Genomic DNA, 21122 nt, shown 5'->3' with positions numbered 1-21122 from the left:
ATTAGCATTGTAAGAACTAATTTAAATATAAATTCTAAAGTGGATATATGCATTATTATCTGAGTAGTAAACTTTTTGTTTACAAATTTACAATTGAGTATGCAAATGTATTAGACGTGTAAAAACTAATATAAATATAAATTCTTAAGTGGATATATGCATTATTATCTGAGCTGTGAACTTTTTGTTTACAAATTTACAATTGAGTATGCAAATGTATTAGCCGTGTAAAAACTAATATAAATACAAATTCTTAAGTGGATTCAGGCATTATTAGCTGAGTTGTGATTTTTTTGTTTTCAAATTTACAATTGAGTATGCAAATGTATAAGCCGCGTAAAAACTAAACTAAGTACAAATTCTGCCGATGATACATGCATTATTAGCTGAGTTGTGAACTTTTTGTTTACAAATTTACAATTGAGTATGCAAATGTATTAGCATTGTAAGAACTAATTTAAATATAAATGCTGCCGTGGGTACATGCATTATTAGCTGAGTTGTGAACTTTTTGTTTTCAAATTTACAATTGAGTATGCAAATGTATTAGCCCTGTAAAAACTATTATAAATACTAATTCTGAAGTGGATACAGACATTATTAGCTGAGTATGCAAATGTATTAGACGTGTAAAAACTAATATAAATATAAATTCTGAAGTGGATTCAGGCATTATTAGCTGAGTTGTGAACTTTTTGTTTACAAATTTACAATTGAGTATGCAAATGTATTAGCATTGTAAGAACTAATTTAAATATAAATTCTAAAGTGGATATATGCATTATTATCTGAGTAGTAAACTTTTTGTTTACAAATTTACAATTGAGTATGCAAATGTATTAGACGTGTAAAAACTAATATAAATATAAATTCTTAAGTGGATATATGCATTATTATCTGAGCTGTGAACTTTTTGTTTACAAATTTACAATTGAGTATGCAAATGTATTAGCCGTGTAAAAACTAATATAAATACAAATTCTGAAGTGGATTCAGGCATTATTAGCTGAGTTGTGATTTTTTTGTTTTCAAATTTACAATTGAGTATGCAAATGTATAAGCCGCGTAAAAACTAAACTAAGTACAAATTCTGCCGATGATACATGCATTATTAGCTGAGTTGTGAACTTTTTGTTTACAAATTTACAATTGAGTATGCAAATGTATTAGCATTGTAAGAACTAATTTAAATATAAATGCTGCCGTGGGTACATGCATTATTAGCTGAGTTGTGAACTTTTTGTTTTCAAATTTACAATTGAGTATGCAAATGTATTAGCCCTGTAAAAACTATTATAAATACTAATTCTGAAGTGGATACAGACATTATTAGCTGAGTATGCAAATGTATTAGACGTGTAAAAACTAATATAAATATAAATTCTGAAGTGGATTCAGGCATTATTAGCTGAGTTGTGAACTTTTTGTTTACAAATTTACAATTGAGGATGCAAATGTATTAGCATTCTAAAAACTAATATAAGTACAAAATCTGCCGTGGATACATGCATTATTAGCGGAGTTGTGAACTTTTTGTTTACAAATATACAATTGAGTATGTAAATATATTAGCATTGTAAGAACTAATTTAAATATAAATTCTAAAGTGGATATATGCATTATTATCTGAGTTGTGAACTTTTTGTTTACAAATTTACAATTGAGTATGCAAATGTATTAGACGTGTAAAAACTAATATAAATATAAATTCTGAAGTGGATTCAGGCATTATTAGCTGCGTTGTGAACTTTTTGTTTACAATTTACAATTGAGTATGCAAATGTATAAGCCGTGTAAAAACAAATATAAGTACAAATTCTGCCGTGGATACATCCATTATTAGCTGAGTTGTGAACTTTTTGTTTACAAATTTGCAATTGAGTATGCAAATGTATTAGCATTGTAAGAACTAATTTAAATATAAATTCTAAAGTGGATATATGCATTATTATCTGAGTTGTAAACATTTTGTTTACAAATTTTCAACTGAGTATGCAAATGTATTAGACGTGTAAAAACTAATATAAATATAAATTCTAAAGTGGATATATGCATTATTATCTGAGCTGTGAACTTTTTGTTTACAAATTTACAATTGAGTATGCAAATGTATTAGCCGTGTAAACACTTATATAAATACAAATTCTGAAGTGGATTCAGGCATTATTAGCTGAGTTGTGAACTTTTTGTTTTCAAATTTACAATTGAGTATGCAAATGTATTAGCCGTGTAAAAACTATTATAAATACTAATTCTGAAGTGGATACAGACATTATTAGCTGAGTATGCAAATGTATTAGACGTGTAAAAACTAATATAAATATAAATTCTGAAGTGGATTCAGGCATTATTAGCTGCGTTGTGAACTTTTTGTTTACACATTTACAATTGAGGATGCAAATGTATAAGCCGTGTAAAAACTAATATAAGTACAAATTCTGCCGTGGATACAAGCATTATTAGCTGATTTGTGAACTTTTTGTTTACAAATTTACAATTGAGTATGCAAATGTATTAGCATTGTAAGAACTAATTTAAATATAAATTCTAAAGTGGATATATGCATTATTATCTGAGTAGTAAACTTTTTGTTTACAAATTTACAATTGAGTATGCAAATGTATTAGACGTGTAAAAACTAATATAAATATAAATTCTGAAATGGATTCAGGCATTATTAGCTGCATTGTGAACTTTTTGTTTACACATTTACAATTGAGTATGCAAATGTATAAGCCGTGTAAAAACTAATATAAGTACAAATTCTGCCGTGGATACAAGCATTATTAGCTGATTTGTGAACTTTTTGTTTACAAATTTACAATTGAGTATGCAAATGTATTAGCATTGTAAGAACTAATTTAAATATAAATTCTAAAGTGGATATATGCATTATTATCTGACTAGTAAACATGTTGTTTACAAATTTACAATTGAGTATGCAAATGTATTAGACGTGTAAAAACTAATATAAATATAAATTCTGAAATGGATTCAGGCATTATTAGCTGCATTGTGAACTTTTTGTTTACACATTTACAATTGAGTATGCAAATGTATAAGCCGTGTAAAAACTAATATAAGTACAAATTCTGCCGTGGATACAAGCATTATTAGCTGATTTGTGAACTTTTTGTTTACAAATTTACAATTGAGTATGCAAATGTATTAGCATTGTAAGAACTAATTTAAATATAAATTCTAAAGTGGATATATGCATTATTATCTGAGTAGTAAACTTTTTGTTTACAAATTTACAATTGAGTATGCAAATGTATTAGCCGTGTAAAAACTAATATAAATACTAATTCTGAAGTGGATTCAGGCATTATTAGCTGAGTTGTGAACTTTTTGTTTTCAAATTTACAATTGAGTATGCAAATGTATTAGCCCTGTAAAAACTATTATAAATACACATTCTGAAGTGGATACAGACATTATTAGCTGTAATGGTTGCCTACACTGAAGAAAAATTTATCACAACTATCTACAGTGTAAGTTAACTGAATCAGGCAGCAGTGTATACAGGAGGAGGAGTTTACTCCGATTCTACGCCTTCTTCACGCTCTGGCCGAAAATTGTGGTCCCTGGCCACAGCGTTTGTCGTCTCCCTTCCTCTGCCGCAGCTGGCGAAGCGCGGAAAGGAAAAATAAGTAATCCCACGCCGATGACGTAATCGGGGCTCCTGGCCACCGAGCAGATTCGCGGGCAGGGTCGCAAAGGTTTTCGCTTCACCTTTGGCAATATTCCACTGGCCCTTATAGGAAGGTTCGACTAGAAAAACAACCGTGGTTACGGAGAGAGCTTTCAGTCGTATAAGAAAACTATTTACCGACAGAGGATGATGCAGAGTAAACTGCGGTACGCTTGAGCGTTGAGCTCCAGAAGGTTCCTTCGCCTCTATGTAGGCGTGCAAGCCGAGAAGGCACGCGGTATTGCGCTGTCTCTATATGAAACCAATATTTATGCAAGTGCAAATGGCTTGAAGTCTCAAAATAATTACCCAAAACCGGTGCGCGACACTGGCGGATGGTTAACTGGTCGGATGCAACGGCCGATGCCTTGTATTTAATTGGCAAATGTACACGTGGCACTTGTTTATTAATTTCGCTCACAGATCTACACTTCTGTAGCGTTCGGCGTTGCAGCAAAAAAAGGAAGAAGGCGGATGTTTTGATCGTGTCGGAAATGATGCTTAATCGATAAATTCGTGCTGCCATCTGTCAATTTCGCACAGCTTACAAATTTACAATTGAGTATGCAAATGTATTAGACGTGTAAAAACTAATATAAATATAAATTCTAAAGTGGATATATGCATTATTATCTGAGCTGTGAACTTTTTGTTTACAAATTTACAATTGAGTATGCAAATGTATTAGCCGCGTAAAAACTAATATAAATACAAATTCTGAAGTGGATTCAGGCATTATTAGCTGAGTTGTGAACTTTTTGTTTTCAAATTTACAATTGAGTATGCAAATGTATTAGCCGTGTAAAAACTATTATAAATACAAATTCTGAAGTGGATACAGACATTATTAGCTGAGTATGCTAATATATTAGACGTGTAAAAACTAATACAAATATAAATTCTGAAGTGGATTCAGGCATTATTAGCTGAGTTGTGAACTTTTTGTTTACAATTTACAATTGAGTATGCAAATGTATAAGCCGTGTAAAAACTATTATAAATACAAATTCTGAAGTGGATTCAGGCATTATTAGCTGAGTTGTGAACTTTTTGTTTACAATTTACAATTGAGTATGCAAATGTATAAGCCGTGTAAAAACTATTATAAATACAAATTCTGCCGTGGATACATGCATTATACTGGCATGACACTGTCGCATTAATTAGAGACTTCATTAAAGATTTGACAGCGCTATAGCATTTTACACAAGTGCGAGCAAGACGACTATATGGCGCTCTAATGCATTAGAATAATGCAAAATACGTGTTTAATGAAGAAAATTGTAATTGAAAAATGTATTAGCCGGCTCATTGACAGTATGGTCTCACAATGAGAATTTAATTTTTATATAATTTCGCTGGTTTTTTGAACTGAAAAAATATTAGAAAATTAGGAAAAATAATATGTTTTGCGGTGGCAAGGTTCTTGCGGTGTAAAATTAATTAAAATTTTTTCTTGGTAATAATTAAAAAAAATTTAAGCATCATAGGTTAAAAACATAAATTTAAAGGATTCTGCATTTATTTATGCAAGAATACTTCGACGAGGAATTCAGAAATTCATAGTAATAGGCCGCGAATGGCGGCCGTTTTTTTTTGTTTACCTTTTACGGTCGGTGTGACCGTAGTCGTATTACCAAAATAATCCAAGCAAAATTCAAGCCAAATTACACAAAATTACACATATAGTGGTCTCTTTCAAGGATCTAATGAAGTAGCTAATTAATGAAAACTGCATTACAGTATCATATAGGCATCATAAGCGGAGTTGTGAACTTTTTGTTTTCAAATTTACAATTGAGTACGCAAATGTATAAGCCGTGTAAAAACTATTATAAATACTAATTCTGAAGTGGATACAGACATTATTAGGTGAGTATGCAAATGTATTAGACGTGTAAAAACTAATATAAATATAAATTCTGAAGTGGATTCAGGCATTATTAGCTGAGTTGTGAACTTTTTGTTTACAAATTTACAATTGAGTATTCAAATGTATTAGCCTTCTAAAAACTAATATAAGTACAAATTCTGCCGTGGATACATTCATTATAAGCGGAGTTGTGAACTTTTTGTTTACAAATTTACAATTGAGTATGCAAATGTATTAGCCGTGTAAAAACTAATATAAATTCAAATTCTGAAGTGGATTCAGGCATTATTAGCTGAGTTGTGAACTTTTTGTTTTCAAATTTACAATTGAGTATGCAAATGTATTAGCCGTGTAAAAACTATTATAAATACTAATTCTGAAGTGGATACAGACATTATTAGCTGAGTATGCAAATGTATTAGACGTGTAAAAACTAATATAAATATAAATTCTGAAGTGGATTCAGGCATTATTAGTTGAGCTGTGAACTTTTTGTTTACAAATTACTATAGAGTATGCAAATGTATTAGCCTTCTAAAAACTAATATAAGTACATATTCTGCCGTGGATATATGTGTCGACGGCCAAACATTGTAATCGATAGGTAGAATAAGTGTTGGAAGGAAATTCTAGTATTTTGTAAGTTATCCGATGTTGTATGGATTTCTTGGCCCATGAAGTAGGGGCCTACTAATATCGGCACTGTGAATGCCGCCTAAATTGTGCTTTTTCATTGTCTTGTGAATTGTAGGAGGGCACACTGCGGTAAGCTTAAGTTAGTTTAAAAATGTATTAGGCTAATTTAATGTATTCACAGAATAAAACCGCACCCTTGAAGTTATCCCTCTCTTCGGACCTACTTGTGTGGGGGGCCGTTTAAGGCAACTCCGCATGAAGCAAGACAACTCCTTTTATTCGCAGTCCTAGGGAGACTGCAAGGGCAACTTGCGCTGGATGGTCTGATGCCCAGCTAGAGAGTTGCCAGGAGCGCATTCCCGTCCCAGTAGTAGAGTCGCAGTCAGCGATATAGTGGAGCGCAGCCAGCGCCGAACACTGGGTACGGACGGTGGCGCAGGAGCGCCAGGCGCACATTCCCGTACCAGTAGAGGAGTCGCAGTCAGCGACATTGAGGAGCGCAGCCAGCGCCGAACACTGGGTACGGACGGAGACGCAGTCAGCGTCAATTGAGGTATCCGCAGCAAGCGGACAGAAGGCGCAAGGAGCGTCAAGCGTCGGTGTGACGCAGGCAGCGGCACAAGGGTCGCCATTTTGGAGCGCGCTGAGGCAGCGCCATATTGAACCTGGGATGCAGCATTCCCCCAGGAGGAGTTCCCGGCTGAACGGAGGGGAAGCCACCCCTACAACAACGCGAGCGGATCAGCAGCCAGCGAGTAGTGGAGCGGGAAACCGGCCGCAAGTGAACATAACCACGGCGGCGGCCATTTCTCGCCCAGCCACTACGGTGACTACAGTAGCGTCCCAACCGAGGAGTACTGCTGTCACAGCTGCGAGTTCAGTGCCGGAGGAAGGCCAGCCACTCACGTCGTACCTTATGGAGAGGATTACGGCGTTGGAGAATGAGCTGAGGCAGGTTAAAGTCCTGAACAGTGAGAGCACCGCCAAACGCGCGCCAATCGCAGTTGGCCCAAGCGCAAATGGCGCCAACAGTGAAGCGTCGGGGCGGCCGCCATCTTGGGGCGGGCCGCCAGTAGCCACATCTAACGGTGAGGCCCCAACTAACGGGGTCGGGCCTGTTCCACATAGCTGTGTCGGTGCGAGCAGTACGGCCTGCACGCAGCCGCCATATTGGAGTGGACCGCCATTGCTAACGACTAGCAATCATCTAGTGGAGCCACTGTGTGCTACGAGTGTTGCGCAGACGGCGCATGGATTCGTGCTACCGGGCGGGAGCATCCACAACGTGGCAACAGCATCGCCATTTGTTGGATCCTACGCCTCGATGACGCCGAATGGAGCCCAAGGAGCGAATGGGCCAAGAAGGCTTCCGGACCTGCATGTATTTGGAGGGCAGCCCGAGGAGTGGCCTATATTTAACTGTGCATTTGTGGAGACGACCCAAGCATACAACTGCACAGACCTGGAGAACAACCAGAGGCTGTTGAAGGCGCTGAAGGATGAAGCACGCGAGACAGTGAAGTCGCTACTGATTCACCCTGGGAACGTCAGCCCCGTGATGGAGCAGCTGCGCTTTAGGTTTGGCCGACCGGAGCAGCTTATACGCAGCCAGCTGAACAGCGTGCGAGAGGTGCCGCCGATTTCGGAGCAGCACCTGGCGAGGATCGTCCCCTTCGCAACCCGAGTGAGTAACCTCACGGCCTTCTTGCAGTCAGCGAAGGCGGAGCAGCACCTGGGGAACCCCACCCTCATGGAGGAGCTAGTGGCAAAGCTTCCTACGAGCAAGCGAGTGGATTGGGCCAGGCACGCTGCATCGATCGAGCCCTTTCCCACTGTAGCGCACTTCAGCACGTGGCTACAGGAGTACGCAAACATCGTGTGTACGATTTTGGACGTCGAGGGAAAGGAGCCGAGGCGTCGAGTCCTGCATGCGAGCGTCGACCAGAACGGATGCGAGCAGCGGGATGATCGGCATGGAGGTTGTCCCATTTGTGGAGGGCAACACGCTACGACGAGCTGTAGAGAGTTCATCGGAGCTTCGCCATCGAGAAGGTGGAGCATGGTGAAGAGGCATCGGCTCTGCTTCACATGCTTACGGATTGGTCATACAGCTAGAACCTGCAATGGGCACGGCGAGTGCCGAATCAACGGATGCCGCCAGATGCATCACCGTCTGCTACATGGAGCGGACGAGGGGCGAAGATGGCCGGAGCAGCAAAGTGGCTTCAGGCGCCACGACGGTGGGAACCAGCAGTCAGCAGTTTCCAGACGCAGCCCGGAAAGAAGGTCTTCGCCACGAGGTGGTTACAGGGACCACGAGAGGAGCCAGCAGCCGGCGGTTCTCAGAAATAGCCTGGAGAGAAGAGCCCCGCAGCCAGCGGAGGCACCTGTGCAAAGGAACTTAAGCTGCATTGACGCCGAGGGAGGCCGACTATTGTTCCGTATACTGCCAGTAACGCTGTACGGAGCTGGTCGCCAGGTAGATACCTACGCGCTTCTGGATGAAGGATCCTCCGTCACGATGATCGATGACGAGTTGCGGAGGGATCTGGGAGTGCGAGGCGAACATCGACAGCTTAACATTCAATGGTTTGGAGGAAAGGCCAGTAGAGAGCCCACCAACGTGGTGAGTCTAGAGATAAGTGGAGCTGGGAAGCCCACTCGCCACGCGTTGAGGAACGTGTACGCCGTTTCGAGTTTGAGTCTGCCGATGCAGACGTTATGTCGGCGAGATGTCCAGGGCGTGCATAAGGATGCGCGTCTGCCGATGAAGCCCTACAGCAACGCGGTGCCGAAGTTGCTCATCGGACTGGACCATGGACATTTGGGATTGCCACTTAGGACGAGGCGGTTTGCCAGAGAGGGACCGTATGCGGCCGCAACCGAGCTTGGATGGGTTGTGTATGGGCCGGTAAGTGGACAATCGACTACGCCGTCACCGAGGTCCTGCCTTCTAGCCGTGTCAATGGAAGATGCGATGGAAAAGATGGTAGAGGACTACTTCGAGATGGAAAGCTTTGGTGTGAAGCTCGCGCCACAGGTCGCAGCAAGCGATGACGCGCGGGCACAAAGGATCCTCGAAGACACCACGGTGAAAGTGGGGCGTCGCTACCAGACGGGACTACTCTGGAAGGACGACCACGCTGTGCTGCCACGGAGCTACGAGATGGCGCACAGACGGCTGATCAACGTAGAGAAGAAGTTGAGGCGCAACGGGCAGTTGGCGCTGGAATACGATCGTATTATCAAGGATTACGTGTCCAAAGGGTATGCGAGGAAGCTGCAGCCGGATGAGGTCGCCGTGAAGAGCGACAAGCTATGGTATTTGCCACATTTTGGTGTCGAAAACCCGAACAAGCCCGGTAAGGTCCGGCTTGTGTTTGATGCTGCAGCCAAGGTTGGAGGAACCTCTCTAAATTCGGCGCTGGACAAGGGGCCTCAGCACTATAAGCCCTTGCCAGCCGTGCTCTTCCATTTCAGGGAAGGAGCAGTCGGAGTCTGCGGTGACATCAAGGAGATGTTCCACCAAGTGCTGATCCGACCCGAGGATCGATGTTCCCAACGGTTCCTTTGGAGAGATGGCAACGACGATCGAGACCCGGATGTGTACGAGATGAACGTAATGACGTTTGGAGCAGCCTGCTCGCCGAGCACTGCGCATTACGTGAAGACGCTGAATGCCCTGAAGTTTCGGGATTCAGATCCGAGGGCAGTCAAGGCCATCATCGACCACCATTATGTTGATGACTATGTGGACAGTTTCGCTACAGAGAGCGAGGCTATTGCGGTATCTACCCGAGTGAAGGAGATACATGCGGAGGCTGGCTTCGAACTATGCCAGTTTTCATCCAGCTCACCCATCGTGGAAGCGGCGTTGGGACCACCTGGACGAGTCAAGAGCGTCGGATGGGGTGAGGCTGAGCAGAAGATCCTTGGAATGCGCTGGCAGGTAGCAACGGATGACTTCAGATTCAACGTGGAGTATCATCGAGTGCCAGAAAGCGTTCTAAGTGGAGATCGAGTCCCTACAAAGAGGGAGTATTTGAGCCTGCTGATGTCAACATTCGACCCATTGGGATTCCTGTGCCGCCTTATGATTACAGCGAAGCTGTTGCTGCGAGAGATATGGAGGCAGAAGATCCAGTGGGACGAACCACTACCGGAGGAGATAGGCAGAGCCTTTGCTGCCTGGCGCAGGCAGATGGACGCCGTGGGACAGTTCCGATGTCCTCGGCACTATTTTGGGCATGGAGCAGTTCGGACCATCGAGTTGCACGTGTTCGTGGATGCGAGTCAATCTGCATTCGCGGCGGTGGCCTATTGGAGGGTCATGTACGAGGATGGCAAAGTGCTGGCTAGTTTCGTGTGCGCAAAGACGAAGTGCGCGCCGATGAGAACGATGTCAATCCCACGGCTGGAGCTGCAGGCAGCGGTTCTTGGAACCAGATTGATAAACACTATCAAGGAGGAGCACAGTGTGGACATCAGCGAAACGGTATTATGGACGGACTCAAAAACGGTGCTGAGATGGATCGGCAGCACCCACCGCCGGTATAAGCAGTTTGTTGGCAACCGAGTGGCGGAGATTTTGGAGTCGTCGGAGGTTTCCCAGTGGAGATGGGTACCTACAGCTGACAACGCAGCGGATGATGCGACGCGGTCGCAGAACAAGGCGGACCTTAGCCCGGAATCCCGGTGGCTAAGCGGTCCCGCATTTTTGAGGCAGCCAGCGAGCGGCTGGCCAGTGCCTGAGGAGGGAACTGAGCGTGTTCCGGATGCATCTGATGACGAGGGGATGCCGAGTGAGTTTGCATTGGTGGCCACAAATGAATTTGTCATTCCGTTCCAGAGATTCTCGAGCTTCAGCCGCCTGGTGAGGACCACAGCCTGGGTCTTGAGGTTTGCGCGTTGGTGCCGCAGACAGAGAAGCGAGCTCGAGGAATACGGACTCACTGCAAAGGAGTGTGAGGCCGCGGAGAACCTGCTGGTCAGGCAGGCCCAATTGGAATCGTTTCCCGATGAAATGAGGTCGGCGAAACACGGAAAGGAAGTCGCCAGCTCGAGCGAGATTCGAGGTCTGGCGCCGTACATGGATGAACATGGAGTTCTGCGAGTTCATGGCAGAGTTGATGCTGCGCTGTGCATGCCGTACAGTGCGAGGAGGCCTGTGATACTGTCACACAGGCACAGTCTTACTGAGATGATTGTGAGACACTTCCACGCCCAGATGAAGCATCAAAACGTGGATGCGACGATTGCTCAGATCCGGACGAGATTCTGGGTCACGAAGATGAGGCGCATGCTGAAGGAGGTGATCTCGTCGTGCTACGAGTGCAAGTTGCAGCGAACGCGGCCGACGCCGCCGATAATGGCACCCCTTCCAGAGGATCGATTGGAAGCGGGTGGATGGCCATTCAAATATACTGGATTGGACTACTTTGGACCACTGCTGGTGACTGTTGCCCGTCACCGAGAGAAGCGTTGGGTCGCCTTGTTCACGTGTTTGACGACAAGGGCGATTCATCTGGAGCTGGCGCATGACCTGTCGACGGATTCCTGCATAATTGCGATCAGGAACTTCGTCTGCCGTAGAGGACCGGTACATAGACTGCGGAGTGACAACGGCAAGAACTTCGTGGGAGCTGACAGGGAGGCCAGACGATTCGGAGACGTGTTCGAGACGGAGAGAATACAGAGTGAGTTATCCAGCAGGAGCATTGAATGGGTCTTTAATTGCCCATCGAACCCGTCCGAGGGTGGAGTATGGGAGCGGATGGTGCAGTGCGTCAAGCGAGTGCTGCGCCATACATTGAAGGAAGTCGCGCCGAGGGATCACGTATTGGAAAGTCTACTGATCGAGGCGGAGAATGTGGTCAATTCGCGTCCGCTCACCCACTTGCCGGTGGATGCGGACCAGGAGGCGCCGTTGACGCCAAACGACCTGCTCAAGGGAGCAGCTAACCTGCCGAATACGCCTGGTTTGGAGGCGGAGCTGCCCAAGGAGGGTTCTACGCGAAAGCAGTGGAGGATTGCTCGCATGCTGCGAGACCGTTTCTGGAGGAGGTGGGTCCTGGAGTACCTGCCTACGCTGGTGCGCCGCGAGAAGTGGTGCCGGAGAACGGAGCCCATCCGCCAGGGCGATATGGTCTTCGTCTGCGATCCTGCCTTGCCCAGACGAGAGTGGCGCAAGGGCATCGTGGAGGAGGTCTACAGCGGAGCTGATGGAGTCGTCAGACGCGCCAGTGTGCGCGTGAGCGACAACGGACTATCTCGGACAATGTTGCGGCCTGTCTCGAAACTTGCAGTTTTGGATTTGAGTGAAGCGGTTCTTCACGGGGTCGGGGATGTCGACGGCCAAACATTGTAATCGATAGGTAGAATAAGTGTTGGAAGGAAATTCTAGTATTTTGTAAGTTATCCGATGTTGTATGGATTTCTTGGCCCATGAAGTAGGGGCCTACTAATATCGGCACTGTGAATGCCGCCTAAATTGTGCTTTTTCATTGTCTTGTGAATTGTAGGAGGGCACACTGCGGTAAGCTTAAGTTAGTTTAAAAATGTATTAGGCTAATTTAATGTATTCACAGAATAAAACCGCACCCTTGAAGTTATCCCTCTCTTCGGACCTACTTGTGTGGGGGGCCGTTTAAGGCAACTCCGCATGAAGCAAGACAATATGCATTATAAGCGGAGTTGTGAACTTTTTGTTTACAAATTTACAATTGAGTATGCAAATGTATTAGACGTGTAAAAACTAATATAAATATAAATTCTGAAGTGGATTCAGGCATTATTAGCTGAGTTGTGAACGTTTTGTTTACAAATTTACAATTGAGTATGCAAATGTATAAACCGTGTAAAAACTAATATAAGTACAAATTCTGCCGTGGATACATGCATTATTAGCTGAGTAATGAACTTTTTGTTTACAAATTTACAATAGAGTATGCAAATGTATTAGCCTTCTAAAAACTAATATAAGTATGAATTCTGCCGTGGATACATGCACTATAATCGGAGTTGTGAACTTGTTGTTTACAAATTTACAATTGAGTATGCAAATGTATTAGCCGTGTAAAAACTATTATAAATACAAATTCTGAAGTGGATACATGCATTAATAGCTGAGTTGTGAACTTTTTGTTTACAAATTTACAATTAAGTATGCAAATGTATTAGCCTTCTAAAAACTAATATAAGTACAAATTCTGCCGTGGATACATTCATTATTAGCGGAGTTGTGAACTTTTTGTTTACAATTTACAATTGAGTATGCAAATGTATAAGCCGTGTAAAAACTATTATAAATACAAATTCTGCCGTGGATACATGCATTATAAGCGGAGTTGTGAACTTTTTGTTTTCAAATTTACAATTGAGTATGCAAATGTATAAGCCGTGTAAAAACTATTATAAATACTAATTCTGAAGTGGATACAGACATTATTAGGTCAGTATGCAAATGTATTAGACGTGTAAAAACTAATATAAATATAAATTCTGAAGTGGATTCAGGCATTATTAGCTGAGTTGTGAACTTTTTGTTTACAAATTTACAATTGAGTATGCAAATGTATTAGCCTTTTAAAAACTAATATAAGTACAAATTCTGCCGTGGATACTGTAAGGAAGTTCGACGGCTGGGGTAGGTCTCAGTCACGTCCAAGGTCCTCTTTATCAGAAAAAATTTATAAAGATATGGGACAAAGTGTTTTGACGCGCGGTAAACTGACGTGAGATGGTAGTTGTCAGTTACCGGTATACGAAGCCAGAGAAATGGCTTGTCCGGTCTTTGCAGTAGAGCAAAATAATCGGCGGAGCGCGTTTTGGGTCGGGCCCATAGCAATCGCTATAAGGAGACCGAGAGAGGGGTCGATTTTGGGGACCACCGCTTCCTAGGGCAGAATTTATGGCCTAAAATCTAGGCATTTTGGGAAAATATTTCACGTGAGTCATGGCCAGCGTGATTGTGGGTCGTTCCCTCGCGAGCTGGACTCGATTTGAGCCGAAAATTATACTTAAGAGAGCTTTTCTTGAATTTATTTAATTTTTCCTCATTTTAAATTTCTCTGCATTTATTTTCCCAGTGTGGGCAGCGTACGGCCTCTCGGAAGTAGCGGTCAGTGGTTAGATTCTCCGCGAGAGCAAAATATATTTAAATAGAATTTTTACTTAAATTTTTATTATTAAAGTTTGGAGTAAAATTTCTCCCAGTGTAGGCGAAACTCAGCCATTCCCCGCAAGAACCGAAATGTAAATATGTACGAGTTTATTTTTATTAATTTCAGTTTTCATTTGTTTTTTATTTAATAAAGTTGCATTTTTCAGATTTTTTTATTTCAGCTTTCATTTGTTTTTATTTAATTTGCAGGGATTTTTAGGTTAGGGTTTTTGAGGCATTATTTCTAGCCTACTCTAGCGAAAACCGCATCTTGGCCGTCGAGAAATTTCTATCTGCACATGCACTCGCTGGCCAGAATGCGGTTCTGCGCGATCTAGAGATGTGAGAACGGGGAACCAAAGATAACTACTAATTCTTGACTACGCTTAAATTCTGTACAACTGGAAGATGATTATAGTGCGTAACTTGGCTGCTTAAATATACAGAGCTTATTTTACAAAAACAATAGAAAATGATGATACAAAGCTTATGTTTACAAAGTGAGAAGTGATTAAAGTATTATACAAAATTATTTCCAAAGCTTATTTTACAAAGTGAGAATAATTTGTGGGCATTTGCCGGTTTGTTTTGATTTCGCTGCTGCTGCGGCTCTCCATGAGCGTTGGCGGCAGTTGTTATTGCCGTCGGCTACTGTTGTTGTCGCTGCCGGCTCCAGACCGCCGTTGTTGTTGTTTTTGGGCGCTGCTGACGCTGTTGTTGTTCGCTGCTGACGCTGTTGATATTCGCTGCTGGCGCTGTTGATATTCGCTGCTGACGCTGTTGATATTCGCTGCTGGCGCTGTTGTTATGGTTCGGCTGACGTTGACTCTGCTGTTGTTGTTGGCTGCGGGAGCTGTTTTTGTTGTCGGCGGCTGGCGCGGTTGCCGTTGCAGTTGGCCGCCAGTATTTGTGGGAAGTCGAACGACTCCTCACACCCCCCTCTTTCTTCGGGGGCGCGAAAAAATGGAGATCTCGTTCTCCGTGGTGATGTGGACGCGGCGGATATGATGGCCGCGGCCAGTGCAGGCGTCTCCTTCTCCTTGCCCGGGGAAGAATTTCCCGGGATGACGGTGGCCAGATCATCGTCGTCGTTGCTTGTGGTGGCGGCCGTGGCCAACGCTGGCACCCTCTCTCTCGGAGCTCGCGGTCACTCAACGGGGCGCGGATGGTACCAGGCTTGGCACCACCGCTGCTGTCCAAGCGTGTAAGGCCTCTTGGCCCAGGCCTGAGACGAGCTTTCTTGCGTCGAGCGGGCTGGCTGGTCCGTGTAAAATCGACGGCTTGGGTATGACGCGCTGTAGGAAAACAAAGTTTTATTAGCCTTTCAGGTTTACTAATATGACTAACTAGTGGTTTTATTTGGGGGTTAGTTATTAGTGAGGGGGAACGTGGGCTAATGCTGGTACTGAGAGCGTTGAGTTTCCCCCTTAGGGGAGTGGGAACGTTGGGAAGGCGCACCCTCCAGCAAGTGGCCCCCACTAACTCAAGCATTGGCTCCTGTCGCAGTGTTCCTGGTTGGCTCTTGCCTTGGCCAGATCGAGCGTCACTCGTCGGCTTATTTTTGAGCAAGTTTGTTGCTGTCGTGCAGTCTTCATACGGACTTCTGAAGCTGCTGCTGCGCTGCTGTTCTCCGTGTGTACTTCCGCCGTCTGCGGGTATCCTCGAATGCTTCTCCGTTGCTTCCGTCTTGATGCGGGTATTCCTGTGGGATGATGTTCTGCTTCTCTGCTGCTGCTGTTGCTCTGCTAGTTCCGCCCTGGTGCGGTATTCGTGCGGCTGTGTCTGCCGTGTGCGGGTCTTCGCGCTGATGTGTCCGCCGTGTGCGGTCTTCTCGATGATGTGTCCGCCGTGTGCGAACTCCTGATGCTGATGCCGCCTTGAGTGGGGTTCTCGCTGATGTGCCGCCGTGTGCGGGCTCCTGCTGCTATGCCGCCGGGGTGCGGGCTCCTCGATGACGTTCCTCTGATGCTTCCGCCTGGGGGCGGGTATTTCCTGGATTCTGCTCCTGTCACGGTACAGGCTCTCTGCTGCTGATGCTTCTCTGCTACGGGTCTCTGTGCTTCCTGGTGCCGCCTTGGTGCGGTCTTCCTGCTCCGTGGTCTACTTGAGTACAGCTAACATTCCTCCAGCGTCAGGTGTATACTCTGAGTTGGCTGGGAAAGGCAATCGCACTCTCTCTACTGGTTCCGCTGAAACAGTAGCCTGGTTCCGTCGAAACGGATTGTTCCGCACGGCGATCTCGTCTCGTGGCCCTAAAATACTGCAGGTCGGGGTATCTGGCATCCTGTTATCTGTATCGTTGCTGGCTGGTTCTGGTCCCGTGGCTTCGCTGTTGTCTGTTGGTTCGGGAGAAAACGCATTTGTTAACACCGAGGGTAGACCTGAATTGGTCCTGGGGCTGGGTACTAAGAAAGGACTCAGCTGCAGTGAAGCGCGGCCACATTGGATAGTGGCAGATACGCCACAGAGGAAATCGATGCCCAACAGCACGTCTTCCACCATCGAAGGTAAAACTAACAGTGGAAAGGTGACCCATTGTTGGTCCAACTGGACTTTGGCTACCAGTGACTTCGTGATTTCCTTGCGCGAGCCTTCGGCCAGGCTGACATGGGTGCGTACCGACCGTACGTTATGTGGTGTCCCTACTCGTTGAACAACTCGTTCGCTCACGAAACTTCTGCTAGCTCCGGTGTGTATTACGGCATTTAATATTTGACCCTCGATCTGTACCTGCGCGACGATTCTGCTATCCTGAACCTGTAAAACACGGCAGCACTCGTAAGTGCGTATTCCTCTGCGACCACAATCCCAGCAGAAGAGAACTCTGCGATTGCGACACGTGTATGAACGGTGTCCTTCCTGGGCACAATTCCTGCAAGCTAATCTACAATGCGGCACCATCGATATGTTTCCCACTCGAGAACCTAGTTGTGGAACTGCGGCGAGCGTAGGTGGTCGTCTGACTGGTCGCGTGACATTTTGGTAGCTCGTTGATGGTGCTCCTGCATACGCTGGGGTCTCGTAGTCATCTCTCCCTGGTGGTGGCTGCAGTTCGGCCAGCATCCTTGCTTGGTTTCCTGTGGCTCGATCGCGGGTGTCCTCATAGTTTACCACTAAGGCGGTAAGTTGCTACAAAGTCGTGAACTCGTGTCTCCTTGTAAACAGCTGGTATTCCGGTTGAAGATTTTCGTAGATTCGTTCCAACTCCTGCTCCGCGTTGTATCCTGCTCGGTGCATCATGAGTCGAATGTTTACCAGGTACTGCTTAAATGGCTCTCCTTGTCGTTGGTATCTGTTGCGGATCTCATCGTCGAGTCTCTGAAAATACCTAGGTGGCAGGAAGAAGTCAAGAAACGCCTTCTTGAAGGTCGTCCACGATTTTCCTAGTAGCTGGCTCGTCCGGAACCAGTGCTCAGCTGTGTCTGTCAAGAGACCAGGGATGGCCTGCGGCATCTTCTCCACGTCGACTTCATATGCGGTGGCTCGTTCCTCGAAGTGCTGGATAAAGGTAATGGGGTCCGTGGTCCCATCGAAAGTAATTCCCCAATTCTTCAGTTTCTCTGCGAGCGTGGCTGCTGACATCTCGGATTTCTTGGGAAAAATGGGACCCGTCTGACCGGGTTGGCCTCCATGTCTCCGACTGTAGTGGCGGTACCTCTGCCTTCCTGTGTTGGCATCTGAAGCTGCGCTGTACCCGGGGGGTGTGGATTCGGACTCGGTGTACGTTGTTTACTCTCAGTTAAGGCGGCTGTGATCTCCGCCTCGCATTCCTGCAGTCGTTCGGCTATCTCCAGTACATGATCGTCCCGATTATTAAATGCGGCTAACCGGCTTCTCATTTCCTCGACTGTTCCGGCTGCTTCCAAGGAAAACTCCTTCAAAATCGCCTCCAGTTCTCGCTTCCGCAGATACGAAATCCAACGCGCGCCCATATTGCTGTGAAATAATTAGTCAAATGGCAAACGACAAGAAAATTTCGATAGGTCGAGAGAGATATTTCAGGCGAGGGTCAAGCGACGTTTGAAGTGCAACTAGATTGAACCCAAATTCGATGTAAAAACGGCGATTTAATTCTGCAGCTCTCCTCGACGGCGATTAAATTTTGATTCGACGGCGATGTAAGCTTGTAAATGTTCACGACGATGATTTCAAGTTAATTCGGCGATGCTTTAGCTTTTATTCGACGGTGCTCGAGACTTGGTAACATTTTCACGACGATGATTTTTGGTTCCTGTTGAAAACTGCGACTGTACGCGTTGGCTCGACGACGGTTGAAAAGAGAAGCCCCCACCGATGCGTTTCTGCAGGCTGTACTCGATGGCCGCAGGTGTGAGGGAGACGACGATGAGAGTGAAGGGTGAAAACAAAATGGCTGCGCTGTGGGGAATTTGTGTTAGCTTTTCCCTGCCTCGTGCTTTCGAAATTCTCGCGACCTGACTTGGCTACCTAGAGGGCTTTTCGCTCTCGCTCTCTTTTTTTTCCCCCTTCTTTGCTTTCTCTGCTCGGTTCTATTTCTTGGCTCACGTGTGTTTCTGGTCACGTGATCGGATAACCTCTCGTTTTAGGTTATGATCTTTTCGCGACTGGGATATCAAATTTTCCGCTGCGTGTGCCACGAGTTTATTAGAGTGGGTATACTTTTTGGTTAAGTTCTCCCGATTTTTGCCATGTGCCTCTCGAAAATTCAAAGTTTCTCGATTTTGAGGTTATATAGAATGCCCGGTATATATTCTTATCGATATATATTTATATTCCCGTAGTTTTTCTGCCCTAGAAATTTCGGTGTCCCTCGACATCCGACTCTCCATACGTTCCGACTTAGAAAAATTTTCTCTAAGTGGCGGAACCGAAATTTTTTCGAACTTGACGTATCCGAATGGGTCTTTAGGCCATATTTTCGACGTCTAAAATTTGTAAACCCCATGTCCCTGCTCGGGCGCCATTCTGTAAGGAAGTTCGACGGCTGGGGTAGGTCTCAGTCACGTCCAAGGTCCTCTTTATCAGAAAAAATTTATAAAGATATGGGACAAAGTGTTTTGACGCGCGGTAAACTGACGTGAGATGGTAGTTGTCAGTTACCGGGATACGAAGCCAGAGAAATGGCTTGTCTGGTCTTTGCAGTAGAGCGAAATAATCGGCGGAGCGCGTTTTGGGTCGGGCCCATAGCAATCGCTATAAGGAGACCGAGAGAGGGGTCGATTTTGGGGACCACCGCTTCCTAGGGCAGAATTTATGGCCTAAAATCTAGGCATTTTGGGAAAATATTTCACGTGAGTCATGGCCAGCGTGATTGTGGGTCGTTCCCTCGCGAGCTGGACTCGATTTGAGCCGAAAATTATACTTAAGAGAGCTTTTCTTGAATTTATTTCATTTTTCCTCATTTTAAATTTCTCTGCATTTATTTTCCCAGTGTGGGCAGCGTACGGCCTCTCGGAAGTAGCGGTCAGTGGTTAGATTCTCCGCGAGAGCAAAATATATTTAAATAGAATTTTTACTTAAATTTTTATTATTAAAGTTTGGAGTAAAATTTCTCCAAGTGTAGGCGAAACTCAGCCATTCCCCGCAAGAACCGAAATGTAAATATGTACGAGTTTATTTTTATTAATTTCAGTTTTCATTTGTTTTTTATTTAATAAAGTTGCATTTTTCAGATTTTTTTATTTCAGCTTTCATTTTGTTTACGCCAGGAGGCCCCTCTGCTCCCCCTCTGCTCCCCCTCTGCCCACCGAGCGTCCAAAAGCTCAAGCGTTCCCAGCTTGGCAACGCTCGCCCGCTCTCCGCTCCTCGGTATTCCCGATCGCACGCTCCCGTGCTCCCGATCGTCGCTCGCTTCTAGATGAGCCGCTCCAATTCACGGTTCTCCCGCTCTCCCGCTCTCGCGCTGTTAAGCTGGGCTTCTCGGCCGGCAGCGGGCCCTTAGGCTAAGCTAAGTTTAGTTCCAAATTGAATGCGAAAATATATGTATGCTACGGGCACTCCGCCGATGTCATTTTTCGACCCCCGAATTTTCTGCGTTTTTCTACTTCGTGGGATAAACTTCTACTGATCCTTTTGCGGAGAATATCCTAGCCACCCCACTCCTAAACATGGTCCTTCGAGCCGGATAAGGATATCGTCCTGGAATCCTTTTTTCCCAGCAGCTTTGGTGGTGCCGCCGCAGAAAAGATAAGTAAAAAGTTTCCTCCCGTCTCTAATTGCCGGTCGTCAACAGTTGTCCGAAATTTAAATTTCGCTCAACCTGCGGACGATTTTTTGTCAACTCCTCGTCCGAGTTTTCCGACATCACGGCAATTAGACAACTTAAAAATCATTTCCAAAGCCAATTTTCTCCACTTCCATTTGCCTGCACTTCATTCTGCAACGGCATAATTATCGCCGCTTTTTACTCCAATTCTTCGGCCCGTTGTACATTTCTCCGTACATACACACATACGTCCCTATATTCGGCCGTACATCAACGAATAAAACGGTCTTGACATACGCACATACAGTGCGGCAGTGAAAATTCTACAGTGAATATTTCGTGTTGCCGAATTCGGCCCCCTACCCGAGATTTTATTCTCATATGTATAATTCGGTCACTGTGTGTTTCTCGCCGCCTCGATATTTTCTTGAACACAATTCCTTCAACTTCGAATAATACAGTCCACTTCTCGATGCTCTACTGTACTTATGCCAATATATAAATATATTTTCGGCCTCCAATATTTTTTGTACGCCCTTACAACTCCAGTCCAGTTCTCGGGTTTCCACTGTAC

The 21122-nt window shown here is 44.8% G+C and overlaps 1 protein-coding gene across 1 annotated transcript; it reads left to right on the top strand.

Moving 5' to 3' along the window:
* The first annotated feature begins 6873 nt into the window (after positions 1-6873).
* LOC138929531 (uncharacterized) lies at positions 6874-12827 on the top strand. Its single transcript, XM_070288962.1, has 2 exons — positions 6874-12738; positions 12791-12827. Exon 1 carries the CDS (start codon positions 6874-6876, stop codon positions 12568-12570), a length of 5697 nt encoding a protein of 1898 aa, XP_070145063.1. The 3' UTR covers positions 12571-12738; positions 12791-12827.
* Positions 12828-21122: the final 8295 nt, after the last annotated feature.

This window comes from Drosophila kikkawai, unplaced genomic scaffold (genome assembly GCF_030179895.1).
Source record: "Drosophila kikkawai strain 14028-0561.14 unplaced genomic scaffold, DkikHiC1v2 scaffold_290, whole genome shotgun sequence".
Taxonomy (NCBI): domain Eukaryota; kingdom Metazoa; phylum Arthropoda; class Insecta; order Diptera; family Drosophilidae; genus Drosophila; species Drosophila kikkawai.
Note: the sequence above shows the minus strand (reverse complement) of the source record. Positions and strands in the feature narration are given on the sequence as shown.

What these genes read in the sequence shown, in the direction of transcription:
- LOC138929531 (XM_070288962.1), top strand. Translation starts at nt 6,874, where the DNA reads ATGCAGCATTCCCCCAGGAGGAGTTCCCGGCTGAACGGAGGGGAAGCC.